At 32.2% G+C, this 11,619-nt stretch overlaps 1 protein-coding gene across 1 annotated transcript in view; it reads right to left on the bottom strand.

Moving 5' to 3' along the window:
• Nucleotides 1-376: 376 nt before the first annotated feature.
• Nucleotides 377-11,619, bottom strand: part of LOC143082402 (atrial natriuretic peptide receptor 1-like) — a 28,918-nt gene continuing 17,675 nt past the window's right edge. Inside the window, exons 11-20 of the mRNA XM_076258052.1 lie at nucleotides 11,045-11,207; nucleotides 9,474-9,635; nucleotides 7,905-8,100; nucleotides 7,202-7,342; nucleotides 5,734-5,857; nucleotides 4,888-4,956; nucleotides 4,493-4,655; nucleotides 3,735-3,845; nucleotides 2,781-2,872; nucleotides 377-898 (exon numbers count right to left, since the gene is read on the bottom strand). Of these exons, the coding sequence (XP_076114167.1) occupies nucleotides 605-898; nucleotides 2,781-2,872; nucleotides 3,735-3,845; nucleotides 4,493-4,655; nucleotides 4,888-4,956; nucleotides 5,734-5,857; nucleotides 7,202-7,342; nucleotides 7,905-8,100; nucleotides 9,474-9,635; nucleotides 11,045-11,207 (1,515 nt within the window). The 3' untranslated portion in view covers nucleotides 377-604. The remainder of the gene's footprint in view (nucleotides 899-2,780; nucleotides 2,873-3,734; nucleotides 3,846-4,492; nucleotides 4,656-4,887; nucleotides 4,957-5,733; nucleotides 5,858-7,201; nucleotides 7,343-7,904; nucleotides 8,101-9,473; nucleotides 9,636-11,044; nucleotides 11,208-11,619) is intronic.

Raw genomic sequence — 11,619 nt, 5'->3', positions numbered from 1 at the left:
CTAAAGAATAAACAACACGAACCCCACCAAAAACTAAGGGTGATCTCAGGTGTTCCAGAAGGGTACGCAGATTCTGCTCCACGAAAAAAAGGGAATGATGGAAAGTAAAAGAAAATCAGTTTAACCATGGTTTTGACAGATAAACGTCGTCCTTTTCACTTCTGGTTTTATTAACAAAAGGTATATTAGTAACGTAGACGTAAGGTAGAATGTTTTAATGATTTCCCGGATGGTTTGTGTACGAACACCTACCTTTTCATTAGTCTATTTATTTTTTTCAGCTGATTTTGTTAGCTAATTTGTTTTGCCTATACCAACACAAATATACAGTTTCTTTGTATCGCTCTATTTTCGTGAGATTTTAATTATTCTAGCATTTTATTGTTTTTTGCATATTTTTTTTAAAATATTATCGAATACTTTTAATAGAAAAACTAATGACATTTATAAACAGAGTCAAGACAAGTAGTAAAATAACATGTCTCATTTCCACATGTAAAGATAATGAAAAAAATAACAAAATATCACATTTATGAACTGGAAAAATTGTTCGTTAACAATTGCACTAAGTCTTGTAAAAATGAAAGAACTTGAATTAATTGTATTAATGGTCAGCATCTTCTTGGTCACTGTCGAACAATTGTAAACTTGGAGTTTTGATAGAAAGTTGAATTAAATTTGCAGATGGAAGCTTATTCTGTCCATCTTGGAAAACGTCAGAGTGTTTGATTTTCTCACATAAATCGGGCAAAGTTTCTTCCTCTGAACTTTCTGTGTCCTCTATTGCTTGATCTATATTTTCTCTCAGATGAGAATAGTACTGTTTAGACGAGTCTTGACTAGATATATTTTCTTTCTTTATTCCTTCCAACCAGTACGTTGTCATACTGCCCTTCCCCTGAGAAAAATAACACATTTAATGAACCAGTAGGTTGTCATACTGCCCTTCCCCTGAGAACAAATAACACATTTAATGAACCAGTAGGTTGTCATACTGCCCTTCCCCTGAGAACAAATAACACATTTAATGAACCAGTAGGTTGTCATACTGCCCTTCCCCTGAGAACAAATAACACATTTAATGAACCAGTAGGTTGTCATACTGCCCTTCCCCTGAGACTAAATAACACATTTAATGAACCAGTAGGTTGTCATACTGCCCTTCCCCTGATAACGAATAACATTTAATGAATTATACTGCCCTTCCCCTGAGAGCAAATAACTCATTTAATGAACCAGTAGGTTGTCATACTGCCCTTCCCCTGAGAACAAATAACACATTTGATGAACCAGTAGGTTGTCATACTGCCCTTCCCCTGAGACTAAATAACACATTTAATGAACCAGTAGGTTGTCATACTGCCCTTCCCCTGATAACAAATAACACATTTAATGAATTATACTGCCCTTCCCCTGAGAGCAAATAACTCATTTAATGAATTCAACAAAAAGAATGTGTCCATAGTACACGGATGCCCCACTCGCACTATCATTTTCCATGTTAATTGGACCGTGAAAGTGGGGTCAAAACTTTAATTTGGAATTAAAATTAGAAAGATCATATCAAAGGAAACATGTGTACTAAGTTTCAAGTTGATGTGACTTCAACTTCATCAAAAACTACCTTGACCAAAAATTTTAACCATAACTTTAACCTGAACTTTGCATTATCATTTTCTATGTTCAGTGAACCGTGAAATTGGGGTCAGAACTTTAATCTAACATAACAATTAGAGAGATCATATCATTGGAAACATGTGTACTAAGTTTCAAGTTGATTGGACTTCAACTTCATCAAAAACTACCTTGACTAAAAACTTTAACCTGAAGTGGGACGAACGGACGAACGAACGAACAGACGAACGAACAGACGGACGAACGGACCCACAGACCAGAAAATATAACGCCCCTTTACTATCGTAGACGGGACATAAAAATAAATTGTAAGTACACGCTAACTAAAATATAATACTGTAACAATTTACAAAACTTTGAATTTTGAAATACTGAGGCTGTTGTACCTTAGGGACTACATTACCTTTGCTGTATCTGGCAAATTTTTTTGTAATCTTTGGACCTCAATGCTCTTCAACTTTATATTTTCAACGGCGTTAAATAAAATTTGCCTCACACTTATAAAAAAAAATGCGTACAGTAAATAAGTTTATATGCTAATATATATTGTACAAAATTCTGTTTGCAGAAAATCCATTTTGTAAGTGTGTTCATTTTGAAATACACTATGGACAAGTTAATAGCTGCCTACCCTTCCGGAGCAATTGAGATCACCCAAATCTTTAGTTTTGCTTGTGGTCTTTTCTTGATTGTTGTTTTACTTTTTGTTATTTTTTCAGACTATTTTGACAATGTCGTTGCTAGTTTATATTCGATTTACGAGTTTGAATATCCTTGCGACAGCCTCCACTTCTCGTTAGGTATAACGATAGGCATATCGTACATATTCATTCGGACAAAGTTTAATATGTTACTTTGTCCGAGTTCGACTTTTTGTTCTGGTTATTTATGAATGCTCATTAATAATATGTTTAATTTGAAGCGACTGTCGTACAAGTGAGAAGTTTAGCCTTATAAAACCAGGTTCAATCCACCATTTTCTACATTTGAAAATGCCTGTACCAAGTCAGGAATATGACAGTTGTTGTACATTCGTTTGCTGTGTTTATCCTTTGATTTTGCTATTTGATTAGGGACTTCCTGTTTTGATTTTCTTCGGAGTTCAGTATTTTTGTGATTTTACTTTTAAAATCATTTCATTTTACCTTTATCGTTAGATCACCTCTTTTCTGGAGTTCAAATAATCCGGTTTCCTTCAACATATTTGCTGTTGCACTACTCATATGAATTTTCAAAGCTAAAAAATAAGATGAAAAAATATTGCCCCTTATTTCAAATGAGTTAAGTTTTTGCTTATATTTTTTTGGTGGCTATAGGTACTCATAGAGAATCAAAATTATTTTTTTGAAGTGATGTCAACGAAAAAGAAGAATGTTTCCAAGTCTGTTTCTGTTTTCTGTTTGTTTTTTGTTTTTTTCTTATTTTTGTTGAAACTTACCACCAATCTTACTTTACAACAATCACGTAAAAAATCTATGAAAAGATCGTCAAAAAATTGAAATAGAAAATTTTAAAGTAGATAAAACTCTACCACTTCATCTTATTTACTTTTCTTGACACCTCAAAGGTTCCATATTTCTATGAAACTTCCAAAATTCTAAATTTTAGTTTTTAAGAGATTTCTGATAATTGATAAAGTAAATGTTTTAAAATGTATTTAAATGAAGACATTCGGAATGACACAGCCATGTTAAACAAAAATGCACCCTGTTTATAGTAAGAATTAACAGATACAGACACAGATACCAGGATATCATATCCACTGGGTCGATGCCACTGCTGTTGGACGTTTCGTTCCCGATGGTATCACTAACCCAGTAGTCAGCACTTCAGTGTTGACGTGAATATCAATAACAAGGCCATTTTTATAAATTTCCTGTCACAAAACTTTTCATTTTTTCGAAAAACCTAAGGATTTTCTTATCCACGAAATATATTACCTTAGCCGTATTTGACACAAAATTTTGGAATTTCGGGTCCTCAATGCTCTTCAACTTTGTACTTGTTTGGCTTTATAACTATTTTGATCTGAGCGTCACTGAGGAGTCTTATGTAGACGAATCCTGATACCTTCAATAACTTTATATCATATAAATTACCTTCCCCATTTGATTCCATTCTAGAAGCTGTATTAACTGTGTCACCAAACAGACAATATCTTGGCATAGTAAGTCCGACAACTCCTGAAACAACTGGACCACTATGAAGACCTGCACATAAGGAATTAATTGTAGTCAAAAAGTGTTCATCAAAATTTTCAAATACGTATTCTGTAAAAAACATTTCTTTCAAAATCGAATACCTAAAGAATCGTTACATGTATTTTAACTACACACAATATAGTAATAATCTAATATAAGGTTGTACTACAACTAAGTAGATAATTTATCACTTAATATGTTTTATTTTCATCATTTCTCAATCCAATCAATAATAAAAATTGTAGATCGATTTCAGATGGTTGCAAATCATCGATCCTCTTAAAAAATCACTCTATGACAACGCAGTCGAAAGAAAGTGGACAAGAGTGTGGTTACACGTAAAACATTTCAGGTGTCCTATCTGACATTAATTTGACCAAACGTTCACAAAATGACGATAGCGTTTGGTAATTGTTCGAAGGGAAGAGTTTGACATCTAATTTGGTTTAATATTTTCCTCTGTCAACAAAACCGATAATGGAAATGAAAACATCTGACTATGGACCTAATTCTTATTAATTTCTAAAGAACTTAGATGTCTGGAACAGGACCTCATCTCTTGTCGTCAATTTTTGAATAAAAAAAATAAGAAAAAACAAATTAATGTTACGATAAATCATTTCCAAGTAAATTTTCCAATTTTCACACTATTTTACCTATCCTAATACGTAGACAACCTTCAGGGTCATGAGGCATCCTAAAATTTCTCACACCATCAAGGAGGTCTAGGGCTACATAAGCCATTTCACTGGCATGTTTGTCGCCATTTCTTTCTGGTAAACCACTTACTACCATATAGGCATCTCCTATTGTTTCAACCTTTAATAAAATCATGTTTACAGTTTTTCTTTAAATAAAGGAAGTGAAATATGATTGTAAATGTAGATACCTTATTGTTATTGACAAACGTGTCCTTTAATTGTACATCTTTGTTTGTATATTTTTTTAATTTTTATATATACTAGTAATAATTTTCATTACATTCAATAAAATAAAATAAAAATATTAGCTCCAAAACAGCAAAAAAATCATAACGTGTCAAATCTCTTACCTTGTAAACCTCATACGATTTTATTGTATCATCAAATACGGTGTACAGGGAGTTCAATAGTTCCACAACCTAAAAAATAAATAGACAAGCAAATCAGATATAGCATATATCTATATATAATTACTTATCTATTGTGTGACACTAATATTATTTTTTTTTAGTGTTGCACTTATATTAATATAATGCTAACTAAGTATTAAACCTATTCCTAGGTTAAAACTTAGTTTGTAACTCCCCATTTGATTGCTATGTTGAATGCCTCATCACAGACTATGGGTAAGCAAAGGATTGTAAACGATGTCACTACTGGTATAAAACAGTCTACCGTTCTTAGTTATCTGAGGTTACCAAGGACCTCTGAGGATCATGATGATCAATTTTATCTACATAATAAAAAGTCTGCACCAAGTCAAGAATATGACAGTTGTTATCTATTTATTTGATGTGTTTGACTTTCCGATTTTGTCAGTTGATTAGGACTTTTCCGTTTTGAATTTCAATCGGCTTTCGGTATTTTTGTGACTTTACCTTTTGCTTCTAGTTTGTCTACCTATATGTAAAATTTGTTTTCAAATTTGCAAAAGTACAAACTCCTGAAATGTGGAACATCTTACATATGGTAATCCCAATTCACAGTTTAGTGCAATAGTATTTACAATGAAAATGCATTTGAAATACGAACTAGAGTGAATGATTTACCATAACTATTCTTTTTCCCACAGTAGCAAATATCAAAATGAAATGTAAACTTTTTATTTATAAGGATATTTTTATGTATGAAATAGAATAGATTTATGAATGCGTCGACTATCAGTTTGATTTTACCGACTATCAATTTGATTTTACCTGAATAGGTGTACAATCTCCTGCTATTGTTGTGAAACCGACAATGTCAGAAAAGTATATTGTCACTTTCTCAAAAGATTCAGCTTTCACTGTTTTTCCTAGCTTCAGATCCTCTGCCACTTTTCTGTAAAAAATAAAAACAGTTAATTATAAACTACAAGTGACTGACGCTCATTTTTCAACGGGAACGGTCAAAGTCGAATATTTGAAAACCAATGAAATATATGAACCGAGTTTACAACCAAAAGGGACACAAAACAAATGTCAAACCAATCAAATGTCAGATTTGCCCGACGGAGTTGAAACATGTGTTTCTTATTTACAGTTGATATAAACAACAACTGGAAGTGTTTAACGACCTTGACTGGCTATACAGCCCTCGCTCGGTCGGCTCGGTGTCCGAAGGCGATTGGTGATTGTTTAAATATTTTCTGCTGTGGGTCAGGAACAGGTGGTAAAGGACGACATTTTGGTAGGCCGCATTTTGGTTTTGGTGAGTTCTTTTAGGTTTGTTGACTATTTTGATCTTACTTCTTCACAACGGCTGCATTCAGGGCCAGTTTTATCAGCTTGGCAGCCCGCTAACCTCGATGATGGAGTATTGGTAGATGAGTCATGGACTTAGTACTAAAGATGACTGGAACATTATCAGGACCAAAGCCGTGATGCAGTGAAATGAAGGTCAATCATCTAACACCAAGGATACAGCCCTCGGACGTCAATCGGCATAACACTCCCCCATCTACAATGAGTTTTGGAGTGCATGTTGACAAGGGAATAAACGTCAACAACAACGTTTTCTGTACACCGTTGGATTGGTTTCTAGAATCTAAATTAGTAAGTCGTTGATCATCTAAAAGTAAACCCTAATCGAAGATAGCAGGTAAAGAAGAGCTGGTACAGCACGTCCGTTCAGCTGTAATGACTGAGACGTGGATATGGATTCGATATGTTGATATAAACTGAATGTCACATGATAAACCTTTAATCCATATAAGGTTTTAATCATATAACGTTTATTTAAAACACAAGTATATGCTTATTTGAATGATCAGCATACATTATCCAAACAATATTAAATAAGTGAAGGTATGATTGTAAATAACAACTATTCAAAGTTTCCCTTTTTTTTCGCATATTTTTTTTATATTTGTAATGAATCTTTTATTCTAATTCATTCCAATCTTTACCCAACTTATTTTATTGTCTTTATTTTTGTGTCATCTCTAAGTACAAAGTTATACATTGCAATCACCCTTTTCCCTTGTAATCTTTTTATATAATATACATTGCAATCACCCATTTCCCTTTTTTATAATGTATCAGTACTTATATTAAATGAGGTCCAAAGTATACGAATATATAGAGGATATGTCAGTAAAAGATATTAATCTAGCGATAAAAACGCTTCTATAAACATGATTAATGTACACATCTGATAATTGTATGTTATAAGAATGTATATTACCTTGGAAGCATTTGGTATAAAAGAGCATCTGTTTTCCGTTTTTCGTCTTCTAACTGTGCTGTCCTGTCAGCTACAAGTTCCTCCAACTGATTAGAATACTTCTCCATCATAACAATCATATTTTCTATTACATTCGACTTTCTGGAAGTAAAAAATGTGAACTGGGGTTTCTTATCATACTCATCAGTATTTGAAAAACTGCAATATAGAAATTATATTGAGTATGTACTGGAGTAACCTTTTTCATAAATGGAAGTCATTTTATCAATCTTGACTCCGCCCAAAACACCAGATGTACCAACAAAGACACAATATATATTACAAATGGATTGAATTGGAAGATTAACAAATTGTTATACGATGAAACCAGTTCTAGATGCACACAAACCTTTCCTATCCTTTTCTTTTGCCTATCTAGGCGATGTTTCGTTAGGGTATAACACACATAATAAAGCATTTCCACAATTAAGCTACCAACAGGTTGATCATCAACCAACGAGGTGTATTATAAATACCGTTATATAATTTGAAACCAGATACAGAAAGCACAGTAAGGTAGTCAAACGTGCTGATTGAATACAGTCGCTCAAAATAACTAAAAAATATCAAAAACAATAACACAGAGCACATGAATAACATTAACGGTACAATTTTCACTGCGCATTTCAATAATGTGGTCCCTACGATCATTATTATAACTTACTTAAATGGATTGATGGCATTCAAAGTTTTAAGAACACGCTTGATTGAGGGTCTGACTTGAGGATCTTCAGCCCAGCACCGTTTTATTAAAGCCTCAATAGCCATTGTCTGTTTCATTGTCTCTGCGTCGTCCGACATGTGTGAGAATTTCGGACGAAATGGCACCTTCAATGTAGCAGCTACTTTATTAATTATTTCTTAAAAAGAAAAACATAGTCAACGATTAAAATATATTAACAGACATGAAATTAGGCAAAACATCTATTCTGTACATGACAAAAATGTAAGCTTTCAAATATTTATTTTTCGAAAAAGACATAAAAACTTAAATCTATTGACTTCTTTTTTTTTTTTTTTTTTTTGCTTCATGTAACGTTTCAGATATTTAAATATTGTGTTGTGTATCCATTCATCAGGCTAGGACATAACTTTCCTTTTACATTTTTTTGGGGTTTTCTATATTTCATAAATATAACACCTATAATATAATTGGAAGATTGTATGGATAGTCATTCATAAAGGTTTTAAGTTAGTTCCCTTGTTTTAACCACTTTTATGGACTCTTTGGAAAGGCATTTATATTTTTTCTGTATTTTGATATGAACATCGTTAAAATATTTTGGTATACATTAAGCAAAAAAAGAATAATAAAGGAGTACTAGCTACATGATATATAAAAAGTTTAAATATAATGTTTGCGTTTAATCATTAATGAAAGTGAAATAGTGAAATTTTAATTCGAAGACAGTTAATAACGTACATACTGTCTGCTATTAATTGTCTGGGAATTAACATTTCACTATTTCATTTTATTTTGTTAATTGTTAATTTTGTTAAATTGAGCAAAAGAACAATGACGTTGAATTATTCGCTTGCAAGAGACCAATTCGATCTCATTGAATCTGTATGCATGAGATCTTCAATCTAATCAATTAGCGAGAGTTGTATTATTCATTGATCGTCCGTGTAAAGTTATTCAAAAGGACAAGAATGTTAAAGGGGTACTAACCATGAAATATATATAAAAAAATCTAAGTGTTCAATCATTAATGATAGTGAAAAAGTGAAATAATAATTCATTTTAGCAGCCAGTATGGTTCAATTTTGTCAAATTAAGCGAAGAGCATGAATTTAACAGCTAGTGCCCAGTTAACATTGAAAGTGAATATGATTGACTGATTCGATTCACAAAAACGCATTCTTATATAGGTGAAAATTATGATTAATGTATACTTTTAAACTATAATATGAAATTTAACAAATCCTATAACCTAATTGCACAATTGCTTTATATATTTATATCTATATTTATGTTTATATCGCTTATATGACCGTCGGCAGTCTCTAGTGTCAGCTCGATAGTTGATCAGGTGGTGTCTAGCCTAAAATACATACGAAACGATGATACAAATTACCGAGCTGATGCCTTGTAAATTGTTTATTTTGGACGTTTTAGGAGTAGGATATACGTTTTAGTATGTTATAATATAAATATGAAAATTTGAGTCAAATTGTGTAACATGAACTTTACATCCAATATCACTTGAAATATTTAACTTAAAATAGTTACCATCTGCTGGAATATAAGCTTCACATCCAAAAGGACTATCTCGTGTTACTAGTTCTTTCGCTATGATACCAAAACTATAAATATCTCCTTGTATTGATCCAGCTTTCTGATGTTGAACAACCCACTTTCTTAAATGCTCTGGTGCTGTCCAGAAAAGGGACTCTAAAACCAATTTTTTTGAAAGTTAAAATGTATTTTACATTTTCATGACGATTATATTGATTGTATAAAGTACATCAAAAAGTTACTAATAAAAGCTTTATGTGACATTTTTATCAATAATGCTTTAAATCAAATAACATTAAATATATAAAGCAAGCTTGATGATTTCAGTTTTCCTATTGTCAACTTCCAATATCTCAATAGTAATGTAACATCTGTCCTATATATCATATGGCATGTACATATAGCAATGCATACATTTACCCTCATAAACTGTGGTGGTGCTCCTGACACAAAAACTCCTTCAAAAGTGTAACGTAGCAGAACTGAATAAATCGACACTTTACCAAGTTTAAGGATTATCATCAAACATTAATTTAACCATAGATACCAGACAAGTCTGATTAGTCAATGTATCAATTGCATTATATTTTTGATTGGGACACTCCGATTGAGTGTGATTTCGAATCCGGGTGGCGCATACATTCCAGAGAATGTTTACCCTCTTGATGCACCTGAACTCTCGAGTACATATTATTATTTATAATCTTCGTTTTGTTTTTTTACCTTACTTTAAATCCTCTTAATAGACGTATTATACTAGAACAACAGTAAATAAACTCATCATAGATATCGGGATTGAATTTTTATATTTACGCCAGACACGTGTTTCGTCTCGTGAGTGACGCTCGAATCGAATTTTTAAAAGGCAAGTTAAAGTACGAAGTTGAAGAGCATTGAGGACCAACATTCCTAAACGTTTTGCCAAATATAGCTTAAATAATCTATTCCCGAGTTAGAAAAGCCTTCGTATTTCAAAAATTCAAAGTCTTGTTAACTTACAGTTAATTTATGATAGGAACATATCAATGATAAACAATTGTTTACTTTAATTTTGGTAAGTTTTGAGTGAAACCATTACGGAATGCTAATTAATATTTCATGTTCATTATGATTATAGATAGATAGAGAGATTTGTCCATATGGTAATATTTTATAAATGATCTACTGAAAGAGGGGCGAAAGATACCAGAGGGACAGTCAAAGTCATAGATCAAAATAAACTGACAACGACATGCCTAAAAATACAAAAGAGACAAACAGACAAAAAATAGTATCCATGACACAAAATAGAAAACTAAAGACTAAGCAAAGGAACCCCACCAAAAACTAGGGGTGAACTCAGGTGCTCTGGAAGTGTAAGCAGATCCTGCTCCACGAGTGGCACCCATTGCTCATGTTATTACAAACCCGGTAAATCGTCTAACTGATTGTATAATAACAATCTTTTTGGAAGAATTGTCAGATATTTCAGAGGTAGCAAGTAAACTTTAACAACTTTAGCTAACTATCTTTTAAGTAAAATGAAAAACACAATCTGACATTTCCTTGGAAACTGTATGTAATACCTGCTTTTGTTCTCCAGTCGCTGTTTTCGTCCTTGAAGTTTTTATAAATAGTTCTTGGTCCAAAATCCGACAGCTTACAGGTCCATCTACTATCCACTACACAATTGGTACTTTTCAAATTTCCATGGTATTTAAGGTCGCTTTTGTAGATATATTCTAGTCCCTGTAAAAATCAAAACGGTAATTCAAGGATATTTAAAAACAGAAGAAATCATCTTTTCACTTTGCTCCATTTGTATAAATTGTAAAATTTTATATTCGTTATTTCAAATGTGATTTAAAAACATGCCATTATAATTCAAAATGAAAACTAGGATAAGATTAATGCAGAACACTTCAACCATCACTCTCTTTAAAGTTTTGTGTTTTATTGTACTAGAAACATTTCCCGTAAGTAATAAAGTGAAGTAAGTTTTGAAAGACAAACTCTTTTAAAAAACTTTGTCTAATGACATTATGTGCAAATTTCAAAAGTTCTAGTCACCCAATGCTATTTTATTATGAATAAGTCATCATAAAGCATATGATGTTTTCAATTAAAACACTAGAATAAATCAGAGAACATAATGGAAATC

The sequence above is a fragment of the Mytilus galloprovincialis genome, chromosome 7 (assembly GCF_965363235.1).
Source record: "Mytilus galloprovincialis chromosome 7, xbMytGall1.hap1.1, whole genome shotgun sequence".
Lineage (NCBI taxonomy): Eukaryota > Metazoa > Mollusca > Bivalvia > Mytilida > Mytilidae > Mytilus > Mytilus galloprovincialis.
Note: the sequence above shows the minus strand (reverse complement) of the source record. Positions and strands in the feature narration are given on the sequence as shown.